General features: G+C 44.5%; 1 protein-coding gene across 1 annotated transcript in view; it reads left to right on the forward strand.

Moving 5' to 3' along the window:
- Positions 1 to 1,768: 1,768 nt before the first annotated feature.
- The window catches only part of fmn2a (formin 2a), a 48,382-nt gene continuing 23,269 nt past the window's right edge, over positions 1,769 to 26,881 (forward strand). Inside the window, exons 1-11 of the mRNA XM_062401329.1 lie at positions 1,769 to 4,033; positions 6,423 to 6,583; positions 10,224 to 10,376; positions 11,469 to 12,268; positions 12,795 to 12,936; positions 17,353 to 17,440; positions 20,638 to 20,699; positions 24,812 to 24,903; positions 25,002 to 25,131; positions 25,228 to 25,374; positions 26,276 to 26,335. Coding sequence (XP_062257313.1) covers positions 1,849 to 4,033; positions 6,423 to 6,583; positions 10,224 to 10,376; positions 11,469 to 12,268; positions 12,795 to 12,936; positions 17,353 to 17,440; positions 20,638 to 20,699; positions 24,812 to 24,903; positions 25,002 to 25,131; positions 25,228 to 25,374; positions 26,276 to 26,335 — 4,020 coding nt within the window. The 5' untranslated portion in view covers positions 1,769 to 1,848. The remainder of the gene's footprint in view (positions 4,034 to 6,422; positions 6,584 to 10,223; positions 10,377 to 11,468; positions 12,269 to 12,794; positions 12,937 to 17,352; positions 17,441 to 20,637; positions 20,700 to 24,811; positions 24,904 to 25,001; positions 25,132 to 25,227; positions 25,375 to 26,275; positions 26,336 to 26,881) is intronic.

The following is a 26,881-nucleotide window of genomic DNA, read 5'->3' on the forward strand; positions in this document are numbered from 1 at the left end:
GAAATTTGTCTCCATGATTTTTCTTTGATGAATTTTGGTTGTTATATCCAGACCCTGTTCAAATTTATGGAAAGATTAATTCTGTCTATAGTAGTAATATTAACAAATAACTCCCGGTGCTAATATTCTAGTTGTTAGAGACATACAGTAAGTCTTTGTTTGCCTGAAATTGGTTGAAGTACAGAGGCGAGTAGAGATTAAGGTCACACACACAAACACACACACACACACACACACACACACTGGAACAGGTTTTGTTGGGAGGACCCATGCAGCTGACAGTCATCTGGTGATTGGAGGGATGGACTTAAAAGTGGCTCCAGGCTTCACTCAAACAAATGCAGCAAAAACTCTCTGAGTCAATGCAACGTGAGTGGGGGGGAGCCTTTATTTATTGTTCTGTTACATGAGACCCTCATCATTGTCTGACAATACAACAACATTAACCTGAACCACAAACTGAATAAACACCAGAGTGTTCATCGGCTGTAGCCCAGTCCTGTATGTTCCCTGATGAAGCTTGTAAGAGGCCTGTCAGACAGTGCTGATGGGAGATGGCCTCGGAGACCAGACATGTGATGAGGAAAATACCAACTTCATGTGACCCATGGCTAAGGAGCGGCTCGAAGGCAAAGACAAGCGCCCGTTTGTGTTGCTTCCTCCAGTCAGGGCTGAGCCACAGAGGAGAATCCAGCAGTCAGGCAAGTACACTCGTTTAAGTCCAACAATTTTAAGAAACATTCAAGACGCATTGTTTTTCCTCTATTTCATATATGATTGAATTTGACAACAAATTTAGCAAATTTGACTCACGCTGATGTGATTACATAATTTGCGGTTTAGAAAGAAAAGACTCAGACGTGTTCTGAAGCATTAAAAATAGAAGAAGAAAAGTTCATCATGAACACAAACTATATTGAATATGTGAAATGTTGATTTCTGGTAAATGTGCTTTTTTCTTCTTTGAATTGGGTTCTTTAATTTGAGACTGTATATATATTGTAATGGTTAGGAAAAAATTCAAAAAGTGGTGACAAAATATATAATTAATGTTATAATATGTTACTTTGTACCAAACGCATAGGCATTAATCACCTCCCATACCTGCTTGCTTTTAGACTAAAACATACACACCTATAAATGTGTTAGCTCTAATTTGTATTTAAAATGTTTTTTAGAGGCTTTATACAATGTACATTGTGATATATAATATACGTAATATATTTTTGATACTAAAATATAATCTTAAAATCATTGTTATTTCATAGTTTGGATGGTTTGATGAAGGTATTTTCTCAATTAATAAACTTTAGGTTGGTTCTTTACTGTAGATCACAAAGAGAATAATTTCCCCAAATCCATCAGCTGGACAGATCCATATATATTCAAGTCATACAGAAGCAAATTTTTACATTTCATGGTATTTTGGTGTGAAAACTGCAGCCGTTTATGATAAAATGTCATAGAAATTGGGTTGTCATTTATTTAATCAACCAAATAGCTCTACATTGTTCTGTATGTTACCACAGTAATTTCACTGTGTTGTTGCTATATTGCTGTCATCAGGAGAGTCACATGAGTCTCACTGGACCTTTTTCCTGAATTGCTCCACATATCAGTGTCTGTGAATTTAAATGTTTTTATAAATAACAGACATAAGTTCAAACAAAGTGTGAAAAGAAAATCAATACAGGAACAGTTTGTGATCACCTCACAGTGAATCAAAACATGTGACATAAGAGTAAAATTCATATGAAATCTGAGTCCTTTTAAACGTAATAAGTTGTTTTCTCTTCACTGCAGCCTCTGTAGATCATCTCCCTTCTGGATGAAGCCCCAGTGGCCAGGATGCAAAATATCAAGACAGTAGAGACCCAGGTGCCCGTTCTGAAAGAGAGTTTCTTCACCTCCACTTTCAAAGGGAGGAGGAAGAGCAGCGTTACCAACATCCTCCGTAAACAACAGCACTCGCTCCTTAATCAACAACACCTACAGCAGAGCATCATAGAGGATCACCAGCAGCCCAGAGGGCCATTTCTTTCCCTTTCAGCTGAAAATGGGCGAGGGCAGAGCACTCCAGAGCATCAGCGGCTGGCTCGCTCGACCAGCAGCCCGTTATGCAAGACAGCCGAGCGCGCAGGAGCAGATGGGGATAAAAAGGAGGGGCAAAAAGAGAGGAAGGATCAGAGAGTGAAAGAGGCTGTGCAGGGGAGGGGGGGGAAAAGGCAGTCAGTGAGTGGTAGGAAGCCCGCGGCTGTCAGTGCCAGTCTCCTCCTCCCCTCATCATCAGCATCATCCGCATCAGTGTTACCGAGGGAGGCAGCATCATCCTCGCAGCTGCCTGTGGTGGGCAGACAGCGGAGATTAGGCAGCTCTGAAAGTGCTCTGACCAGCAGAAGATCAGCATCGGCTGCAGCCAAGGAGGAAGCCCAGCGTGCCAAGCGTGCCCAGAGTGCCCAGTGGACCCAGCCTCGACCCCAGCCTCGGCCCCAGCAGTATGGCCTGTTAGCCAAGGGAGTGCGCCTGCTCAGAAACATGGGGAACCAGGAGACCAAGCTGAGGAAAGGGGGAGGAAGTGGCGGAGCAGCAGGGGACGTGTCCTGTGAAGGGGACGCTGATGAGGTGGAAGTGGACAAAAAATCCAAGAAGTCCAACAGCAAGACAAGTAAAGGGGAACACAGCGGTAAGAAGAAATCCAAGTCGGAGTCAAAAGGTTCTGTGTTTTCTGGCATCAGGAAGAGTTTGTCGAAGGCCAAAGGGTTGTCCAAGGAGGACATGTTGGAAGATGGAAGGTTTGCACACGTTGGCAAAGCGGGGCTCAAACCCGGTACAGAGGGGAACCTGTCAGCCGACGAGATGGGGATGCCATCAGATGTCGAGGGAGACTTCGGTCTGAACACAGAGAGTCGCCAATCTGTGGTGGATCAGCCTGACCGGAAGGGGAGCTCGGGGTCAGATGCTGACGTCTACAGTTTTCACTCTGCTGAGAATGAAGACCTGCTCTCTGACATCCAGCAGGCCATGAGGGAACAATGTGCAGCCAGTAATGGGAAACTCCAAAGGGTAAACGGCCAATCATCTGAGGGCATGACCTCCGAGGCAACCAAAGCCCATGAGAAGCAGTTGGATATGAATAAGGAGTTTGGAAGTGGAAGTAAAGCTAAAGAAAGTAAAGCGAATAAAAAAGCAGATGACAAAAGCAGTGATTTACCCATTTCCAGTAATTCCTCTGGTCCTGGTTCTCCGAGTGAGAGCGGTACAGAGAGAAGCAGTGGCAGCGTTTTACCAAAGACCAACAGCACGTACAGTTTCCCCGACACGACTGCCACCACCACTTCGTACGAGAGCGCAGAGGAGCCCCAGGACGACCTGGAGAGCCCGGTTTTTCACCAAGATCAGGGTCAAGGTAACCGGGCTGCACAGAGCAAAAACGTGTGCGTGCCGAGTGTTCGCTTGGACCCTGTGGTGGCCGGGCCCGGGCCTCACAAAAGTGTGAGCAGCATGGAGCTGTCGATGGAGAGGGAGGAGCGAGAGGAAACTGGGAGATGGGACTTCCTGTCCCTCAAAAGGAGGAAGAGTAGTATGTCTAATAACCAACTGATGACAGACGGCTCTCAACCCAGACGGACGTCCTCCAGTTCCACCTCCACTGTCAAGCTTTACCCTCCAGTCCACCCCTCATATGTTAAGACCACCACTAGGCAGCTCACCTCTCCCATTGGTTCCCCTATCACCAGCCCCCATGTGCCCAGGAGAACAGACGGAACCGACGCATCGGTGGAATCGTACGCGGCCCCGGGATTAAGGAGGCGCAAGCAGAGGTCCTGCTCCATCGGGGGGCCCGTCACTGGGTCCGCAGACTGGTGCACAGAGGTGGACGAGCACAGGGGAAGGCAGGGTGTTCGATTCCCCGAGCAGGAGGCTCCAGAGAGAAGTCAAGTGGGTGGGACCTACTGGACACTGGGGTCCAGGAGAGCACATTATGGACGACATCACTCCACGACTACAGGACCTTATCTGGATGTCTTCTCGGGTGAGTCACATGTGAACCACGTCACTAATCTGTATCCACACAAACATCTCTCAGAACAGGTATGAAGACTTTTGGATAAATAATAGACTGGACTTTTTATCTAGGATCGAGGAACGGTGAGTCTTCATTGAATGGTTAAGATATTGTATTATAAGAAAATGAATGTGATTTCAAGACTGTTGAGATCTCTATACATCCCAGTGATGAGAGCTCTCTATGTTGGTATGAGAGTGGAGGGGAGTTGTAGGTTCAGGTAACTCGGCTGGATGGTGTGAACCAGTCTCACCAGCCGGAAGATACAGGAATGTGTGAAAATATGAATGGACAGAAACCACGCGGTCTCAGATGAAGTCATGAATGAGGAGGCAGAGAAGAAAGGGATTAAGTAAGAATCAGTCTTCCACACTCATGACCTCTGGAGGGTTTACGTCACCGCCCCGACATATGGATCAAATCCCCCATTTATATCCTGTGAGCTCAAGCCAACGTTATACACTTTTGACTTTGAGAATGATATAAAATAATTTTCTCGTTGTCAACATATTCCATAAAATCCCTTCAAAACAGCAACATCACTCCCTTGATGTGTCGTTTTTATTGGGAACAATTTTCAGCTCCAGATGTGGGAAATAAAGATGAACATCAGTTTCCATGTTCATGGTAACGAAGGGTTGTGTTACCCAGAGCAACACTTTGATTTAATGTGTTTTTGAAAACAGTAGATGTTTACGACACAGACTTAGATCATTCATAACAGGATTTGTAGAACAATTACTTTCTGGGTTATGGTCATTTCATGGGATTTGTTCAGAGCTAAGTCTATGATCGGTATGACGGTGTGTGAATCCCCCAATGGGCCGAAGTTGACTTTGAAATAATGATTATGGAAATGTCCTTTTTTACGATTTTAAATCCTGGTGACTGACAAATAATCCCATTACACAAGTCGTGGTTTAAAAGCACAATGGCTCATGAAAACCACGAAGAATCACTGGTGGATCTTTATTGACAAAGTGATTTCAGAACAAATGAGTCCCTTTAAATACAACAGTGTCGCTTTGTGCCCTCCCTCTCTGCTGTGGTGCCTTCAAGAGCTCGGCTGCTCCGCTCTGTCTGCGCCCCGTGCTCGTCAAGCAGAGGACGGAGTGAAGCACAGCGACGCCATCCTCGTATTCCACCGGCCGAAAGAAAACACACACAAGCATGCATGAGCGCAGGCAGCGGGAGCACACAGGCACACACACTGAACACTGTTGGACACTAAAACAAAGTGACAGCTTATGTGCATGACAAAAATGAGTCATGATGTCAGATCAGGTGAATTTACTGTGGCTATACACTGGAGGTGGATTTTTATCTCCAATTCCTGTTAACATTTGGTCTCACTGACAAAACTGTAGGACTTTGTTTGTTTGTTTATCTGGAAACATTTTGTTCCATCACTCACAAGTTCATTCCTGACTGTGAAAACAATCGGTCACAATGTCAAAAAAACAGGCCTAATAGAACAGAAAGGGGGGACATGTAAAAAAGAAGCACATTCCTGCACAAAACAGGAACAAAACAAGATTACAAACAGAAAATCTGGATCTAATTATTTGAATTATTAATAAATCACAAAAATCCATGACACACTATTAGTTTTGTCCTTTCATGAGTGTTTGTCAACGAAACTACAAAGCCTTCAAATGATTGTCCAAACGACCATGAGTCATGAGATGAAGTCAGTTAAGTCACTGGTGTTGTCCCCTGAGTCACATGGTTTCAAAAGTATTGAACCAGTCTAACAACATTAACATTGTGTCTGCAGGGTCGGCCCCTCTGAAGTGAGAGAGTGCTGTTCCTTTAGTGGCTTCACGTACATATACCTATATGTGGGTCTTTTAGATTATTACAAATATCTATCATCACAGCTCTAAACAACGTCTCTTTTTTTACTCTGGTGCATCAAAAATAAAAGTCTTCATTCTCTGCCTGCACGCTCACCACGACAGACTTTGTCTTTGATTATATTCAAATGAAGACTCTGCAACCACATTACACAGTTGAACCACGTATGTACTTCAACCGAGTCAGTTTTAAAACCCAAATAGCAGATTCAAAGCTGAGAGCGTAATATGAGAAGCAGTGAGGTAACTTGATTTGAATATCATTAAACATTTGTACATTTTTCTGTGTTTCACAATTAACACCTTCTTTTTCGGCACCCATGAGTAAATGTTGCGAAGAAGCGTCTGCAAATGTAGGTGTTTCATTAGCACATGTGAAACTTGAGACTTCTGTCCTCACCTCTGTTATACTTATCTAAAAATAAGTATAAAAAATATTCATTAGACATCTTCTGCAGACCAGTTCCTCCACCGCATTTCATCTCTCTTTATGTTCCCAGGTCGTGTTTTGTTGGACCGGATGTGTATGCATCATGAAGATGGGTCCATGGAAGAGGAGGGAAAGGAGTTGTGTGGCCGGATGCTGGTCCAGGGTCTGCTGCAGCCCTTCAGCGGCTCCTCAGACCAACATGGTGACGGCTCGTCCTCTGCAGGATTTAACGTAAGACCATTCTCTTCATTGACACAAGCTTCTTTAATTCAGCTCTGCCCTGATCTTTGGTTTCGCTCTCAGACAGCATCGATTTTTACCTTGAATTAGAGTTGTGCTATTGATTTGTCCACTAAGCTTGAGACAGAGTGAATTGCATTTCTCACTTCTCAGAGCAAATCATAACCTGAAGACTTATAACGTGTCATCCTCTGGGAACTAGTGGGTGTGACTGGGTGTGTGTATTCCTGTGATGTGTAATTTTGCCTTAATGTTGACTTTTTATTTCACATTTTCATATTTCAATATGTATTTAAGTTCAAAGTTAAAAGGTAAAATTGAATGAAGTGTTTTAGAATAAATCAAACAACCCTAGACTGAGTAAAGTAGATAAAGTGAAACTTGTGTAAGACCCTATTAAAAAGTTTATCCCACAAATAATCATTCATCAAAGAGACCATGTGCTTATCAGATGAACAACTTCTTTAAGGCCTTAGTGGTTTTCTTATTTACTTTATACAGAGTCCAGTAAAACTAATTTAGTAAGTGTCCCCTTATATATCTCAATGTTACTGTGATTCATCCCAGAATCATTTCATTATCTGAAGAGCAACAGTGCATGTCGTCAAGTGGAAGTTGATTTCATGAATCTTTAATTCTTCCACTTTGCCTTGACACCTTTGACAGCCCCCCTCTATCTGGGTCCCTGGGTGTAATGTTAGTATACTGTGGGTTTCAGTTACATAGAACATACATGTGAATATAACTTTAATGCTGTTTTGCATAAACTCTGGAGCTGCTACGGGTCTTGTTATGTTTGTCTCTTGAAAAGCAAAGAATGTCAACAGATTAGTGTTGGTCTGAAGCCGCACAATGCACCTCCCCCACAGATTTACATGCATGGATGTAAACTGTACATGCTTATATGCATCCATAAACACAAAATGCTAAACACACACACACACAGGCACACAACAAAGATTGTGTTCATGCCCAGAAGCTGCTTTCTTCACAAGCCTCTCAAAATCAGTCACGTCTCATTCTGCTTGTGTAGCGTGCACTCACATTAGGCCACAAATGCAGAACGCTTCTCTTTTTATGTGCGACTCTGCCAGCGGCCCACGGCAGCATGAGTGTGATGAAAACACATGTGCACTCATACACACAATAAGGCAAGAGACAACCTTACATGTACAGACATTCCCTCCTATGGCTGGATTAATACCACTGCCTCGGACACTCAGTCCCACACACACACACACACACACACACAAAAGCACACAGACACACGTCTGTGCTTGCGTAGACCATCTGCTGACCATGTTATGCAACAGCTCCACATGCTGCTCTTCCCCAGCAAAAAAATGAAAGCCCCTCCTCCCTCTCTGCTTGGCCTGGAGTCCTGCATTATTCAGCTTGACCAGGAACAACCCCTGCTTGTTGCCACTGAGAGTCCACACCTCATTGTTGTTGCTCTCTGTCGCGCTGCTAATCTCCCTTTAATACATCTCCAGTTTCTTTCTCTGTCACTTTTTCCCATTTGATACCTTTTTAATATCTCAGCTCTTCAAACTCGTTTCAATTAAATCCTTCAGAAAATATTAACGAATCCCCTTTTCTCTTTTTCAATCTTTCTGTCTTTAATTTCCTGCTGCATCTCTCATCCCCTGTTTGTCCTGTATATGGCTTTTGTATCAGTTTCATTCGCTTGAACAGATAAAGGTTTTTTTTTTGCTCTGCATACTGCGTAGAAGATTTAGATGCATTTATTAGTCCCAAACACATGCACAGACATGTACAGGCACACTCATGTAGGTAGGGAAATTTAATCTCTGCTTTTGACCCATCTGGTGCAGGACACACAGAGCAGTGAGCGACCATGTACGGCGCTCGGGGAGCAGATGTTGGGGGGGTAAGGTGCCTTGCTCAGGGGCAATAGACAGGGTAGGGAGACTCTTGGATTTTTGGACAGATCAATCCAGGTTTGTCTTTTGTTGTCTCTCCGTGGAGTTGAACCAGAGACGAACCAGAGACCTTCTCTGCCCATAGTCCAAGTTTCTGCCACTAGACCACCGCCCCTCCTCTCCTAGAATGAAATACTCCATCAGCTTCAATCAGGGGAAGATGAGTATCTAAGGAAGCTATATAAATCCAGTGTCATCCATTTCTACAGTGGAGGAAACATGCTGAGTGGACAAATACTAATGAGTGGCATCGGCTTACATCAGCCTGGGATGCTTTTTTGTACCTGTCTGCATGTTGCTGGCTGCAGGTCAGGTTACCAAATATAAGCAAATTGATTTTCACCCCTCACAAGTCTCTGGAAAAGATTAGATACATAAAACATTCTAAAAACTTAACAGAGAACAGGCTGACACATGATGCATGCACACGTTAAGTAGATTTATATGCTCTGACTGTCCGATGAGCTACGTGTCGCTTTCCATTAAAAGTGACTTGCTGTAGGAAAATAGAAATCATCCACAGTCTCTGGAATAATGTGATTACCTCTAATGAAAGGACAGAACGTATTGTGACCTTCCAGCCGCAGAGCAGAGAACCCACATGACGAGGTTGTCTGAGTGATCTTCACACTGATCTTCAAAGTCTGGTCTGGTCTTTAGAGTCATTAAAATGAAAAGTGCTGCAGCATGGACGGACACACAAACACACTGACCCTCACATTAAAGTAGTTGCTTGTTTTGAGGTGAACTATTTGAGAAACATGCTTCACTGCACGGCCGAGAGATTAAGCAGTTGTCACCCTGACCAAGGACGATTATGTAACAACACTGTCTGACAAACCGTTTTAGCTGGGCATTTGTATTTGCTATGGAAAAGCACACACACACACACACACACACACACACACATTGCACACAGACTATACACAGCTGTGATTGTGAATGGAATCTTTTTCTTAATAGCAACATTAAGAGACCTGCTGCTAAAGAGGTTCTGTATTGAAGCAAGTAGGTAGTATTGTATAGAGATGTCCAGAAGAGGAACGTTTACAGACAAAAGAAAGGGAGGAAATGGTTCCTTCAGATCGTCAAGAACGTCATTGAATATTGCTCCTTTTTACAGAAGATTAGATATTGTACATTAAGGATTATAAAGGTTAGATATTAGCTTTTATAATCTTGTATTAGTCCCACAGCACACAGGACAGTCAAAATAGAAACATTGGTAAAAAAAATTGATTAAAAACTAGTCAAAAGTATTAAATAAAAATAGAAATTACGTACAAATAGAATACAAACTGCACATAATGTAAACAGTGTGAGTGCACATGAGACATTGAAACAACATGATGCTCTCAGACATTGAACTAGCTGCTAATTGGCTTTCACAGTGTCAGATTTTTGTTTTTCTACATTGGCTGTCTGCAAAAGAGGAAGGGAGAAGAGAATTGCTTTATTTTTAATGCTGCTCATTATCCTCAATTGTTTCCATATGTGAATCTTATACATAAAGAGCTATTACTTCTATGATTTATCTTCTAATCAGGATGCATTGCACTAAATGTTCACTCAGTGCAGTACAAGTACAAGTCCTCAGAAGGTTGCAGGTAGTTTGAAGCACAAACATCTGATCTTGGCTCCACTTCTACTATAAGAACATGGTTGTGTATTGAACTGTGTGCATGCAGGAGGAGCAGCTGTACACCTGGGCCTCTGTCGGCCTGCCGGTGGCTCCAAACCTGTGGGAACTGTACGGCGGCCGGAGCACGGGCCGAGTGCCGACCATGAGATCCCCTTTGAATCAGTCGTCCGCCAAGACTCCAGGAGCTCCACTCTCTCAGGTTAGTATTTAATAGTATGGTGGACCTGTCTACACTCTGTCTGTGTCTAATGCCTTGTTTGATTTAGAGTCTAATAACATCAGAAAGCAGTGTCTTCTTTTCGTCAGCATTTGACTGTACGTCCCTTTTTCAATAAGAACTCTATCCACATTGAATTAAAACTTTAAAACCTCACAGGTTTCTTGCAAAGTAGATTTTACTACTTTGAAAAACTAAATCACGTTTTACACTGAGCCCAAGGGAAATGCACCTTTCAGATCAAACCGTCTTTCTGATGTCTTAATTCAAAACTCTGGATGTACATTGTTTGCATCATAGGACTGTCACGACTCACAAATACTTAGATTGTCGCTTGATAAATGTAAGAGATTTAAATCAAAATTGCTGGTTGGATTATTTACAAGATCCAATATTATAACACATTGACAGATATCAATGAGATCATTGATTCACATTTGATCTTATTTTATTATCTGAAACAATGTCACTCATAGTTGCTCTGGAGAAACTTCCATCAGCTCAATTTCTCAACTTCCGTTCCCTCTTTGTCCACCAGAGGTCAGGCTCGTCTCGACAGACCTGTGGGATGTTGCAGCGACCCTCCCTCTTTCCTCCAGTAGTTCATAAATGAGGAAAGACCAAACTGCCCGAACATTCTCCTTAAGACTCAATGATGTGACCACAAGTGGGGAATGTGCACCAGCAGACACAGTCTCTCCCCATGTGAGGCCCAATGAGACTCTCTGTCTCTGGGGTCAAATCTCTCAGTAGCCCCTCGTCCCGGCTCTAACCAGTCTGGAGCCAGGGGTCTGATGGAGTCTAGACATCGTGGACTTCCCTGACTCCTCTTTCCCTCATAGCTCCGTCACTAAGCTCCCTTCAGTTGTGGGTGTTTTTCTATTGTGCACAGAGCGTAATTTATTGAATGATAGTCTGTCCAAGATTTAACGGCAGCTCATTTTCCATCTGACTTTGACATTTAAAGAACAAGTTGGGGCTTGATTAACAGGTTTTAAAGAATGTTTCATGTTGGAAAAAAAAAACAATGTGGCTGCATGTTAAGTGAAACTGATTTCTCTCGTCCACTGACAGACAGAACCCAGCAGGTTGAGGTCAGGTCAGTCGTCCTCGGAGGATGAGAGCTGTGTCATCCCTCAGCTGGAGAAGACCATCGAAGACCTGCGGGTGAAGATTGCTGTGCTGCAGGGCCAGCAGGTCTCCTCGGGCAGTGGGGAGAACATGGGAGCTCTGAGCGCTGCCCACCATAAGGCCGCACAGCCTAGAGAAGGTCGACTGGGAACGATGGGCCAGGAGGTGTCGGTCCAGACCTCGCCGCTGGAGGAGGGATTTAACTTTGTGCCTTTTGGCGGAGGATCAGGCGGCGCCTCGTCCTCCGCCTCCTCCTCCATCCCCAAATCCACGGAGAGCTTTGTTTGCACGTGTCAGCGGAGGCAACAGAGCAGCACCCAACCAGCGCCTCCACCCCCACCTCCTCCTCCACCTTTACCAGGGGGTGTCGCTCCTCCTCCTCCTCCTCCTCCACCCCCAGCTCCACCGCCCTTACCTGGCTCTGGACCGTGTCCGCCCCCGCCGCCGCCGCCTCCTCCTCCACCACCGCCAGGGTTTGGACCTCCACCCCCTCCCCCACCACCTTGCTTCGGAGGTCCTCCCCCACCCCCTCCCCTGCCTGGTATGGGCCCTCCTCCGCCACCCCCTCCGCCCGGAATGGGCCCCCCGCCTCCACCGCCACCCCCAGGCTTCGGGCCTCCACCTCCACCAGGCAACATGCCCTCCATGATGGTGCAGGAAGTCGCCCCTGCCAAGGCTCTGATCGAACCCCCCAAGCCAATGAAGCCACTTTACTGGACACGCATACAGCTGGAAGCTAAAAAGTAAGAATACGCTGCATAAAGTGAAGATAGACACGGGTCACTTGCACTCATGGTACACTCTGAACAGTAGAGAATTGAGAGGAAGCTTGTCCACTTAAGATAAAGATCAGCCGCATGCTGTGACGGCAATAGAGATGCTAACCTCGTGGAAAACGAAAGTGATGCAGTCCAGGCATTGTGGTCAGCAGCGAACAGACGTGAACCAGGTTTTCTTTCCTTAATAAGGCTTGGAAAGTTGTAGTTGAGTAAACATCTAGAAATAGAGCGCTTGATTTACTCGCCACTGAAGAACTTGATACCGAATTCTAATTCTCTGCCTGACAGATCGGACAAGTGTATCATTTATAGAGATTTACTCGACAAATGAGAAGCCATAAAACCCAGGAAGATAATCTAGAAATGTCAAAGATGTCTGTTGTGATGAGAGAACATGATTTAAGTCACGGGTGGACTTTTTCAAACAATCCACTGCAGATTGAAGATCGCCTGCGTGCACTGTAAATAACCTGGTTCCTCCTCTCTCCAGACAGGCGAGCTCGCTGGTGTGGGAGAAAATCGAGGAACCGACTGTGGACTTTGAAGAGTTTGTGGAACTGTTCTCAAAAAGTGCTGTTAAGGAGAAGAAAAAGCCAATTTCTGATACGATCAGCAAGTCCAAGGCCAAACAGGTACTGTGTACTTTATGGCTGTGTATTTGTCTATGGTTACTGGAGTCATGGAGGTGTGTGTGTGTGTGTGTGTGTGTACTTGTACTTATACCTTTGTGAGAGGTTGTGTGAGGCACCTAGTTTTAAGGGTTAAGGTAAGGGTAAGGGGCTAGGGATGACTGTCCAAAGTATAAAAGTGTGTGGGTGTGTACATCCTGGGTCACCCAATCTGACCCCCTCCTCTGGACTCTCCCCCTCTTCACCCTCACTCCTCCGATGCCCGTTCCTTTGCTCATTTCTCCTCCTCGCCCTCGGCCTCCGGGTTGCTCTGAGTGACAGGAGGAACCGCTACAGCCAGACAGTTATTATGTGGTGTGAGCTCTGGCTCCCACCCGACTCCCCCATGACCATCCAGTGGCACCGAGCCAATGTCTCGCGTGCGGCGAGGAAACCTCACGATGGTGATGACTGCTCAGAGGGAGAGAGGGGGGGGGGGGAAGGAAAAAGGGGAGGGAAGGAGAAGCCTGGGAGCCGTATTTCGTGATGTGGTTCCTCCCGTTGTGCTTTCTCTATGACTTGGTTGAAGAGTCCGGCCGTCCCCCCTTCCCCACTGCCCTGCACTGTAAGGCACTCCATCAATCTGAAAGTGAGACATTATCTGAAACCTACAAGCTGACCTAGTTCATATTCATATCTGGTAAAGTCACAGACTAAATCACTTGTTGCAATGTTGCTCTGAAATGACGACATTTTAACTCAAAGATTGACTTGCATGAAATGTATCAGTTTCCGAAGATACATTTTTTTATTCCCAGTGATTCTCCCGTTCCCATTGTCTTTGCTTCGTGGTCTGAAAGGTGAGAAATATCTGATGTCCTCTGGGACCATTTTGAATTTACTTTCCCTCCAGCTTTGATACTTGAGACTGAATCTGAAAAGCTCACTCACAGGGATGAATGGGCCTCATGAACTGTCACACACCTGGCAGATTTAAATTCTGCCAGACATTATAAGTAATGGTTGAGTTGACAATTCCAGTAAGAGCTAGTACAAACAAATTTGTGTTGCTATGGGATATGTGACAGAGGAATATTGGCTTGTGTTTTTGTGTTTTCAGACCTACACATAGTGAATATAATGTAGTATTAATGGATTTTGTTAATTTTGTGATACCTTGGGTTTTAAAGTAGTATTTACTTTCACAAATCCTCTCAGTAATCCCATCTCATTGTATACTTATGTTAACTGCTTATAATATTCTGTCTATAGCAGATATCCAAGCAGATACGGTTGTTAAATTTGCTCTGACAAACTGAAGTCGAGTACATGAATGAAACGGGTGGAAAACTCACCTTGCAGCTTTGATCCAACAGAGCACTAAAGTCAACAGCGAGGGGAAACACTAGATAAGCTCAGTGAGTTTGTCCTTCACAAGAAAAAAAACACACTTTCATAATGGAATTCCTTTTCAGACCCACTTCAGAAATAGCCGCCATCAAGCGTGTTGACACTAGCGGGAGCTGTCGGGTGATTACTTCAACACCTGAGAGACACAACCCAGGGAATTCACTGCTTCACAATCACTAATGGGATCTCGGCAAGGACAAAGGGCAGGGAGGTGGCGAACAACCACAATGAGTATCCTCTTCTCTAATAAAACCAGCTCTCCATACACTGTGATGTTCTGATTGATAGAGCTCTAAATAAGTAAACGACCACATCATGAGGCGGCTCGTGTTGTGGTCGTGTTGCTAAATTGTGCGAGACGGGAGACAAATTGAGTTGGGTGTGGGTTTAATTCCCCTGGTCGGCGCTGTTGCCGATGCTCTCTCCAGCACAACAATGGCGCTGCAGATTTTACGATCAATAACGGCAAAAATACAAAACATACGCGGAACTGCGAGTGACCCCAATTTGGAGCCAACCTTTGACATCTCCAGCTCGTGTGAATCCGCCCCAGGCCCCAAGACAATTGATCACTCTCCTGCTACATCCCGCTCTCCCCAGCACCCAGTGGGTTGTGAGTTTAACTGTTTCCCTGATTGGAGGGGACAAGCCTCCTCTGCAGAGCGACCACTAGGGAGCAGCTTTGACGTCAACTGGCAGAGGCCAGTTTAAAGGCCTCCGCTGACATCACTATCAGATGTGATGAAATGCTACCATGTGTCGGTGGTGGTTGTGTTGACCATTGCAGAGAGAAGGAGAAGCTGTTTTACAGATACAGGCAAAGCGGCTCAGTGAATGTTTGGTTCGTTTGTGTGAAGTGAATTTGAAATGGAAGATTTGGGACTTTTGTTTAATTCTACTTTGTCCAAATTAATGTTGAAGCACAGTTTAGGTCTTCCCAGTTTTATAAGAAGGTTAAATGAGGATATAGAGAGGAGTTTTACTTTGTTACTTTTATGCTGAAAACAATTTAGAAACGTGATGATTCTCGGGCAGGATCTGAAGGTTTAAAGGAGCGTCTTTTTTAAAAGGATATGGCCGTTTATTCGCGATGGACCTCAAAGATCATGTCATCTGAGGGAAGGTTTAAGTCGCACCATATTTAAAAGTATGTGTAACAAGTCTGTGGCTTTAGATTAACCAGAGATAGGACTCAGGAAGGGAGGTGTACTTTTTAACGCAAATCAGACACCAAGCCTTCCACTAGAAAAAACACCCAAAACAAATCTAGACTGGTCAGAAGTCAACATATGAATGTAGAGCAACTGAGTTCAGACTGATATTTGTTTACAGTTCATTCAACTAAAAGTTTTCTGTCCCGTGGTGTCAAGAAATGTTCATTAAATGCAAAATTGTGGCTGCTTATCGTATGAATGCATTTTCAGTAATGAACTTGAATGGAGGTAATAATCTCAAATACATTTAAGTGATTCTAATTATCAGTTTCAGCTTAATCCAAAGTTTAACTAAATAAACAGAGACAAATAGATCGGAGGGAATTATTACTCTTTGTTCGACGTATATTTCAAATCTCTTTTCGGAACTTTTGATGGAAAACATTATACCTCAGGGATTTTGTTTTGACTCAGTGCTGAATGGATTTAATGAAAGTCTCTATTGGCCGAACCCTGAAATGATAAATGGATCAAAAGATGAAGATAGGGTATATTTAAAAGAATTTCTTTAAACCAAACGTTCCCGACACATGGCTCTCATGAGACCAACAAAAAACCTGCTGTATCAGATTAAATTTTCAGGCTGTTTAGGATAATGTTGAAGATGTTCGTCAAGAAAAAATAATTTCAGTCACTGTGGCGGCTCATCCATCTGTGTTTCATTATAAAATAATAAAATAGGAAAGTGATCCCCTGTAATATCAGGGAGCTCCGCAAGGGACTAAACTACTGAACTCTTTAATGCAATTTAAACCTGTTTGTACATTTGAGTCTCAGGTCAGATAAAACAGGACTAATGTCGTATTCTTTTGAACGAGGCCAATGTTCACTCGCTATCACAGACTCGCTGTGGAAGCCGCTCGGCCTCGTATCTCAGACGGCCTGTCCCCTGAAGCTGTGGTTGAGCCAGGGAAACAAAGACAGTCGGGGCCCGGTGATATAACTTCCTGTGTGTTTTGAGAAGTCTGTGGTCTGTGTGATCTGGTTTAGATGGAAGCGTTCTGTCTGGATCGCAGTAGGCTCTGGGTTTCAGGGCCGGTCCCTCCACCACTCGGCTTCACCCAGTGCTTACTTAACCCCCCCCCCCCCCTTGGATCCAGCTTCTCATGCATCGTAACAACTGGCTTGATATTCAACTCCTGGCTCTTTGACAAGTGGAAGCTATGATTATTCAGCCAAGTCGAATATTTACATCGACGGTTTCGGAGCTGTTTAGATTTTGGGAAACGAGTCGTTTTGATTACAAACTATTATTATTTGATATAATGTAAACCCAAGCCTGCAGACTCTGTGTGTTTAAACAGTCGATCCATGTCATCACGCTCTACTTAGCAAATAAGCCTCCCGTTGTGTGAATGATCTGGAAGTTTTTAATCTCCAGACGGCAAGATGATGGATGTGGAGAATTCTGAGAAAATGGAACAAAAATATTAATCAGTGTAATTATGCGAGTGGAGAATTATGATTTTCCAAATGTTAGTGTGTATAGACTTAAGTTTTCCTCCCACAGAAAGAAGCAGACAGAGGGGAGTGATGATGATGTCTCTTGTTTTCCGGTCCAGTTATTACATCTATGTGTGTGTGTGTATGTGTGTGTGTGTGTGTCTGTCTGGGTGTCAGTTTGTCTCGGGCTACATTCGAGTTTTAGACCAAAGAAGGTCAAAAAGAAGATTTGTGAGTCAGCGTTTAAGGTTAGTGTTTGTCGAGTAGTGGTTAGGGTTAACCTCCAGAAGATAATGTGCGTGTGTAGTGTGTGTGCGTGTGTATGTAACGGAATGTGTAGTAGTAATATCCCTGTTCTCTCATCGTCTTGTAGGTGGTGAAGCTTTTGAGCAACAAGCGTTCACAGGCTGTGGGAATTCTGATGTCCAGCATTCATCTGGATATGAAGGACATCCACACTGGTAAGTGTCATGTGGTCCTGTATGCAAAGTGGTACTTTGTGTAGTTGTTTGACAATAGTATTCTGACATTCCATATACCTATATTTCATATCCTAGAAGTGACGATGCCTGTCAGTCAGTGGGATGTTCCACCTCTTTAATCCAAGCTGTAATATCCCAGTTCCTAAACGTGAATAAACTGGAAAGCGATGTTGTACAGATATTCATGGTTCCCAGAGGATGAATTCCAACTCTTGCATCGTAATGATGTTGACAGTTGTGGTTTCTTTCGAGTGAATGTCCTAACTGCTATGGGATGGATTCACAGGAAATGTTGTGCAGACCGTTATGTTCCAGTCAGGATGAATCATAACAACTTTATCTGTCCACGAACTACAACCACAATCAGGCAAATCCCCATCCGCCTCAGCTGTATTGAGCCATAGTTAGCTAATATTAGCATGCTAACATAGCATAACTAGGACAGTGACTTGGTGAACATTACAGCTAAATACCAGCATGTCCGAATTTTTTATGTGAGCATGCTGATGTAATTATATTTTACGACTACAATGATTTTCTAAAAAACGTCCACAGAAAACTGTGGTGAGAAGTTCTGTTTGTTCCAGTCTGCTGGGAGGAGGAGATTGACTCCTGGCTGTGGTCATTGCCGAATCTCAAACCGTAACTTTATCACATGTCACAATGTTTTTCCCAGGTTCATCTGGTCTCATTGAGCATAATCTCTCCCCATCGCACATCCCCATCGCGCTCCTCCGTCTTCCTCTGATGACTTGTCACCATCTTGTCTAAACGTCTTAGTTAACATCGATGTCATTTGGGAGATGTTGATGGGAACAGACTGTCTTCCTGTTTTAGTTTCTCTCTGATTGCTCGCCAGTCTTCGCTCATCCATGTGTCTAAACACTCTTCCCCTTTTCTCCTCCATCGTATTCAACACTTCCGCAGCCGCAGCCTTCATTACGGCTTCAAATCTTTCGTCTCTGTGCATATGGCAGCTGCAGCAAAACGAATGTGTGCCACCGAAACTGCAGATGTACATATTGTATACTTGTTGTAAAGCATTACTGTGGAGGGCTGGTTCCTCTGCAGGATCTCCAGAGCATCTCACTGACTGAATTTGAGGTTTCAGTCTGTGCCGCATCCATCAGGTCAGAGTGGGAGGGCAAGCGAGGGCCACTCTCATCAGCACTTTCATTCATCTCCTATGTTAGGACAGCTTTTGCCATAGTGCTTAATTAGCCCTGATTGGAAACTTCAGTATATCATGGAGAGTAAGATCAGAGTGACGATATCACAGTTCGCTCAGTATCATGTGCTTGTGTCTCCTCAAAACGGTGGGATTTGATCTGCTTTGCACAAAGTAACCCTAGAAAGTGTTTATTTAACTTTATCACGCTTTTTAATTGAAGGATTATTAGGCCTGAACAATTATAGCCTTAAAATGTGCATTGTTTCCCATTTAAAAAAAATAAAAATCCTAAGAAACTTTATATTTGCAAATACATTTGTTTTCCCATTCCTGAAATGGTCTCATGTTCCCTCATGCCCTCAGAGGTTTAAGATGATTAAAGAAGGTTCAAAGACGAGTGAATCATTCCATTTAAAACCTTTTAATTGTCCCTTCATGTGAAGTGAATCATTGATTTGTTTCCCCTTGATTCTGTGATGATGACGAGCGAAGCCCTCATCACCCCGGATATCTCTTCCAAGAAGAAAAACAACTTCTGAATCATCGGATTTTGATTGTGTGTTTTGTATGACAGCCCAGTGAGAAGGCAACACATTTGTCTTTTTTCCTCACAGCTGTTGTTGTTTGTTCTCAGACTTGGCCCGACACCCTGCGTGTTTCACAGGTCACTTCCGCGTGGTGTCTGCTTCCTGCGAGGCTTTGGAGCGCCGGTCACAGTTTCAGATGGAGGTTGCTGGCGCCTCGCTCGGGTTAACTGTGGTAGTCGAGGTTGACCCGGGCAGAAGGGTCGTGCCTTTTCGGTCACAAGAGATCCGTGTCAGAGCGGTGATAGGGCTTTTCACCCGTGTCTTTTAAAAACCCGTCACCAGTCCAACCAGCCAGCCCAGACTCTGGTTCACATAGTAATGAAAACCAAATGCTTACGAGCGCGAGAAACTGAAAAAAAAGGGAGAGTCGGGCAGAAGGAAGTTATTTTTGTGGTGGCTTTGGAGGAGTGTGAAGAGTTTAGAAGACTGACAGCAAACAACCAGGGGAAGAGGGAGTGGAGTTGCCCTTGTGGCATAGAAGTGATGAGATTAAAATGGTTTCAGGATTAAATAAAGAGAGAGAAGAGAATATCAAAGGTAAAAACATGACACAGAACTGACAGGATCAGTATTCTCTCGTTCTCTCTTGATCTTTTTTCATTTTTCTCTCTTAAGTTCACATTAGTGGAAAGCTTAGAAGAAGCCCTGTCATATTCAATGTCCAGACCCAAGACGTGACGCAGAGTGAACAGTACGCACGGAGTCAGGCTCCTTTATCCCGTCTGACACCCGTTTTCCCCCTGTACCTCAGCACCAAATCAGCAGATCAAAACAACGTGAGTAATTTGGACACCCACAGCAACGCGGTGAAATACATATATAGGTGTCGAGAGCTTCGCCGGCTGACTGTGCGGAGAGCAACACCTCAGCCTCAACACCGCAGACCCCCGGGCTCTGTTTGTCTTTAAACATTTACTTTCAAAGGATTAATGCTCGCGGGCGCCAGGTCCTCGCGCCGAGACAAAAAGGCGACACCAGGAATTCAAACACTGGAGTTCAAACACAGATCTTTGTACCTTTGACAGATTTTCTAAGACCTTCGTATTTATGTTTTAGTTTGTGGCCCCTTGCATGCTATCGTGATGAGGGGCTGATAACTATGTAACTCGCAGCATACACCGCATGACGCTGTCTTTTGGCCTTACAGGGATAGTTTTGCCCTTTTATCATGCCCCCCCCCCCCCCTCCTTCCTCCTTTTCAACTCCAGTAAAATGAAATCAGAGTTGAAAATGTGTTTCTGTGACTGTTTATGGTGAAAAAGCAACAATCTAGAGGTTCTGGAAGCGACGGCCCGGTTGGCTCTGGTTTGATTTCTGACTTGTTAACAGCGTTTTCCCTCGAAGGAAGCCCGAGAAATGTCATGACATGTTTGAGTGTTAACGTTTAACATGAACCATGTCGTCCTCTCCGTCCGCAGCCGTCCTAAATATGGACAACACGGTCGTGGATCTGGAGACACTGCAAGCCCTGTATGAAAACGTGAGTACAACAACACGCTGTGGTGCTACTTGGAACTAGACATTAGCCTTTATGGTTTCAACAGTAATAAACATTTTTCAAATCTTGCAGATTCTTTGACTTTGAAGGCGGTGGTGCGGGGGTGGGGGGGGGGGGGGGGGTGATGAAGTCTCATGTGGACAGTGGTTTCAGTAAAAACCAGAAGAAAATTCATTTCTGCACTTTCCTGCCAATGCTGAATCATATGAATACAAAGTGTTGAGCAACAAGCCCAGTGCAATTATTATACAAAGTAACAGCACTGACAGTTCAGGCTGATCCCGACTGCAGCGTCCAGTCTGGGAACAAAACTGTTTTCTCCCCCTGTCCCTCTGTGGTTTTGCAGTGAAAGTGTTATTTTGGAGCAGTTTTTCTGGTGAGAAATTGCCTGATGTACTGTTACACACTTCATGCCATATAGACGAAGACAACGAGGACGATCATTTTGTTAGAGAAGGAAACCTGAGAAGTCTCAACAAGCTGTGATGTCAACAAAATGGCAAAAAAAGAAAAGATAAGTCAGTCATCAGCTGTTAGTGTTGTTTTATTTGGCACTTGACTGAGGATAAACCGCAGAACATCAACTGCCATCCATCAAAGGATGAACTCCAGATCAGCCTGAACGTTTGTGTACAGTGTAGGTGGGAAAATATCCTCTTTTTTAAATGCTGTTCCAGGGTCTGTAATGTCAGCTCACCGTCGGGGAACTTACTTCTCTATGTGGAGCTCTTGTTCCACGCTGCACTTGAAGGAGTGAAGTCAAGGAAGTGTGCATTAGATACCAAAACAAACAGGCGAGTCCCGAGCTGCACTGGTATGTGTGCTGTTTGGCAGCAGAGTCGCTCCTATACACGTCCGTCTGCTGGACTGGGAAGAGAGCAATATATTTTACATAGTAAATATGTTTGAGGTTAAGTTTTCATTTCTGTCCGTTTGTCTGTTGGTTTGTTTGTTAGTGAACAAGTTAACACAAACACAAATTAATGGATTTCAAGTGAACGTGGTCACTTTTGTTAAGATGCTAAATTATCTGTTTTCCTTTCTTTTCTTCTCTGAGAATAATTAATGGATCTTGTTGCAGATCCAAATTTAAATCTGTACCTGGTGAATTTAAATGGGGTTTTATAAAGGAGGTGATGGCTAGGTGTATGCTGTGTATGCTCCACTGATGCTACTTATATGTCGAATTGCTCTTATGGCGCAGGTTATTGTTTGTTGTGATCTTTTGTTATCATGTTGAGTCACCAAAGTTTACAGACCCATAGTGAGTATAATTTCTCTGTAAGATTTGTTAATTTTGTGGCACCAAAGTTTTTTCCTTTTTCAAATCCACCCAATAATCCCACCTAATCCTATAGTTCTCTTCTATCCGACTCAAAATCCATCTTTAGAGAATTTAAATGTGGTTTCACCAGAGGACTGTCGGGCCTTGGCTGGAGGTACGAGCTCCACCGAGTGCCAGGGTAGTTTTTTTATACTGGATCTGATTGACTCCATTTTTCTAATGCCCCCGCACAAAGGAAGCGGTAGTTGGAAACCCACCAGTGCTTGTGTCATACGGCTTCTCTTGAAAACGGCTTCACTCAGCTCTGCCAAATTAAATGACCACATTGTATCAGATGATATTAGCATAAATAGAATTACGGGGCTGTCATCTGTTTTCCAACAAGTCTCCATTTTGGCTTCGAAGGCTTCATAGTAAATACGTATTCATCAACCTTCACCGATAGAAACTCTGCCCCGCCCAGTGGAAGCGGTTCAGGTCCCGGGTCAGTAAATAATGGAACATGAAAACGGGGCATGTTTTCCACATTTCAACAGCGATACAGTTTTTAAGATGCTGTGAAATTCCTGTGAATTGCTTTTTGGCACCACTACACAGGAGAGGCCTGGACCTTTGGCTGCCAGAGGCATATTAATAATGTTGATCATGGGAATGAGACTGGGGCTTGAGACGAGCTGTAGTTATGAACCAATGTGTCATAACTGAGGATCAAAAGTCCTCTAACCTCTCTGCTCACCCCGAGACTTCAAGCGCTCTCCCTCTCGCTCTGGTTCCGTCTCCCCCTTATGGCCCGGGGCTGTGTTATTGGGTTGAGGAGCCAAATTGTTTCTCTTTTGTATTGCGAGACTCCATCCTGTCTGTGGGTCTCCAGCCCCCTAAACCACAGCTGGCAGCACAGTCAGCCTGTTTTGAGGAATGCGAGGGGCTTCTAATGGTTACACCCTCGCTCCCTGCGCTCGGAGCTCGATCACACACTGCTCTCACTCTCTCTTTTTCTCCTCATACACACATGCACGCACACACAAACACACACACACACAGACACACACACCAATGTGCTCACAAACAAACATGTCGGCCCACACCAATGTGCACATGCTGTACTGTAGGACAAACACACCGAAGCAGGGACCGGGTTGCTCGGCCTCAGAGCTGTGGATTACAGCCACTCCTCTTTGAACAATAAGCCAATGCCATTGAAGGGGTCACAGTGATAGTGGGACGCCGCTCCCTCCCCTCTAATTTCCCCAGCCTTAATCTGGGCCCAGACTGGTTGTCTGAACTTGGCTCCTTTCAGCTGACGCTAGCTAAATGTCATGGAGGTCAGTAGAGTTATGGTCCCTCCGATGACTTTTAACACTACAAATCGTGTCCTCGTGCTTTTTAACGCCCTTGTGAAGTCTAAATATATATATGACATGATACAGTCATGTGGGCCTTTTCTCATGAATGGCCTTTCTTTGAAAAATGAGTGACATAAATCGTGATCAAGCCCTGGCTGGCTCAGTCGGTGCCCTGCTCTCAAAACGTGGCTAATGAATACCACTTGGCTCCCGCTCGAGTGCTGGCATCGCGAATATCATCCTCCTTTCCTTTGCATTCGATATTCCACATGGGCCTGTATTTCTCATGCTAACAGCCGCTGCAACATGCCCTAGCAATTCAAAGATCACACGCTAATGCCTACTTGTCCCCAATTACACCAAACACTGCTGGGCTCCACCGCTGCCCTTTGAAATGGATCTGCTTTGTGTTAAATATATTTACACTTGAAAAACATCTCGAGAGGAGGCGAAGGGGAGCTTGCCTTCCTCGGCAGAAGGCGGCAGTGTGTAGAATACTAATCGGGCCCTCGGTTGCGTTTGATGCCCGTGTTTGATGTTTTCCAAGGATCCATGCCGATGCTGAAGCCCCAGAGAGTAGGATGGAGAGGAAGAGGAGGAAGGAGCAGACTGCTCGGGCTCAGGGGGTCAACGGGGTCTGGAGGGACTGAGACAGAGTTTACATTCTCCTCCTGGGGATGGTTTCATTGTTTGGTCCGTGTGCGTCAGACCCATTAGCATCTATTGTCTTTGCCTCTTGTGAAACGAAGGGGCATTTCTGGCTCGTGTTTTTTTTTTAAACCACCTTGTATAGAACTGTGGTCCAGAGTCTGACAGCAGCATAATGGTCCGGAATGTACTCCGGCTGAAAGCAACTCTTCATCAGTTATGAAATTTATACTGTATAGACTGGCACACGTTACGAGTTTGAGCACCGAGTGGCCCAATTTCAGAATACTCTTACACTTGAGTGGAAGTTTGTCAAGGTCCATTTGGTCAGTGGTGTGGTGCTGTCAATCATCTCCTACGATCCTCATCAGAAAAAAAGTATTGGGCCAATATTGTTGCAGTATTATTTGTTGGCTTGTGCGGAGAGTTGTGAAACTGTATCTCAAGCCGTGTGTGTTTCATCAGATTTCTTAATGTGTACAAGAATCCACTAATGTGTGCTGGGATTAACTAATGTGTATTCAGAATGTGTGCATACTCGGATTTGCAAATGTGTAGAAGTGTGTAATGACGTTTGTGTTTATTGAGATGCAAATAGATCAATATTAGTGGCTGAAATGTTTTTTACTTTTTTTCCAAGTCATCAGTTACAACTCAGATGTTTCTCCCAGTTTGCTGTTGGTTTTTAACTTGAGAGCTACAGATACGTGTGTTTTTTGGAATTTGTCCATATCCACGATGTGTACCTGGTGGTATTAAGCACTTAACTAGTCATGGTACATTTCCTACCTAAATAGATCTGCACTTTAATTTGACAGAGAGCTCAAGATGATGAGATGGAGAAGATTAAGAAGCACATTAAATCCTCCAAAGACACGGAGGATGCCAAGCCGCTGGACAAGCCTGAACAGTGAGAGCCAAACCCTTCCCGCTGATCCAAATTCATTAAATGAATCACTGTGTCATGGAACAGATATGTTATCGTGATCCATCGTGTCCCCTCGTCAGGTTCCTGTTCCAGTTGTCCCAGATCCCCAACTTCTCCGAGCGGGTGTTCTGCATCCTGTTTCAATCAACGTTCCACGAGTGTGTCACCTCCGTCCTCCGCAAAATAGAAATCCTTCAGCGAGTGTGCAAGGTGAGCATCTTGCATGTCTCATTTCCTGTTTATTTTTTCTTAATTTAACTTCACATCTTTGTCTCATTTGTGTGTGTGTTTGTTTGTGTGCGCCAGATTCTCCAGAGTAGTCCGATTGTTCTGCAGGTGCTCGGCCTGGTGCTTGCTTTTGGCAACTTCATGAACGGGGGTAATCGGTCCAGAGGGCAGGCCGACGGCTTCTCCTTGGACATTCTGCCAAAACTGAAGGACGTCAAGAGCAGTGTGAGTGTTACACTGAGAGTTTGTGTCGCGCTACAAGAGCACACCCTCAAGCTGCATCTCAATTCAGGGGCCTCAATCCTCTCGGAGGCTGCATTTGGAGACATGACAGCGGCGCGACTAGACTGTCCCATTCAACGGGTGGATTCCCCCCCCCCAACATATCCCAGGATTCATTGCGCTTTGTTGACCTTTTTTTTTTCATAGAGCTTATTTGGCCGGCAAGCGACGAGAAGCTGGTGACACTGATCGAGGAAATCCTCTGTAGACCGGACTCGTCTCAGCTCAGCCTCTTGCGTCCCATGAGGACCACCGGCCCCCCCGAATCGGGACGCAGCTTCAGTAAAAATGTTATCCTGGCAAACAGAAAATACATGTTTGAATCTGCGCAATATGAGGAAAGGAGACAAGCCCGTGATTTATCTGCAACCGCAATGTTATTCTGAAATAAAACATTATACTTGAAAATATGTGATAAACACAGATTCCAGGAGCAGAAGGAGCCCGAGCCTCCCCGCTGCCAAACATGTAGAACGTAGCTGCAGCAGATTTAGAGGAGAGGCCATTCTGTTTACTGTTCTTATTTAATATCACAAGCGGCTCAGCGTACCCTTGGCACTGCCATATAAGGACACAGTGGTTGGAGTTTTTGTGGTGGTGGACTGAGTAAGGTATCCATAAAGAACATCAAACTTTCCACCAACTCTGAGTTATGACAGCCAGCCCCGCACAGTTGTGTTTGGTTGCATTGCTCCTCCAACGTCGTGATTTATCCCCGACTTCTAAGACCGCTGTTCTTATTCTTGTTTGCCCCGCGCAAATTAAATCATCCTGCTCCGAAATGATTACATTAATAAATAGAGAGGTTTTGGTTTATTTATTTGGATCGTTTTCTTTCTTTCAGGATAACTCCCAGAGTCTTTTGTCTTACATCGTTGCTTACTATCTAAGGCACTTTGATGAGGTATGTTTTGGTTCCTGTTTATTTGAATCACTTTTCTGTTTCAGACTAATTTGCTTAGAAATCCTTCCAGAGCTCTCTTTTCATCTCCCCTCTTGCCAGAGGATACCATGGCTTATCCTTTATCAAATTATTTATTTTCCCTTTCCTCATTTACGGCAGGAACAAATCTCTCTCCCTCTCTGGCTCTCTTCTGATCCGCTTTCTGTCTTTCACTCTTCATCTCCCGCTCTCCCGCTCCGCTTTGGTCTGGCTTCATTCAAACCTGCAGCCTGTTCATTGGCACAGCATCCAAAGGAGCGCTAGTGTAAATAATTAGGTTCTCCAGATGAGATGAACTCAGTAGAGTGCTGCCTGCCAAAAACAACCTGCATGACATGAATAGAGCTCTCATAATATCCCTGTAGTAACCCTGAAGGAGTGAACTGCTGTGGACTTTCTGCACGGAGCTTAATTCTCTTCTCTGTTGTACTTTCTGTCGTGTCTTCTCTGGGACGTTTGGGCCACTAATACATGCATGTAGGTCTCTGAGGACCTTTATTTCAATGT

This window comes from Platichthys flesus, chromosome 12, assembly GCF_949316205.1.
Source record: "Platichthys flesus chromosome 12, fPlaFle2.1, whole genome shotgun sequence".
Classification (NCBI taxonomy): Eukaryota; Metazoa; Chordata; class Actinopteri; order Pleuronectiformes; family Pleuronectidae; genus Platichthys; species Platichthys flesus.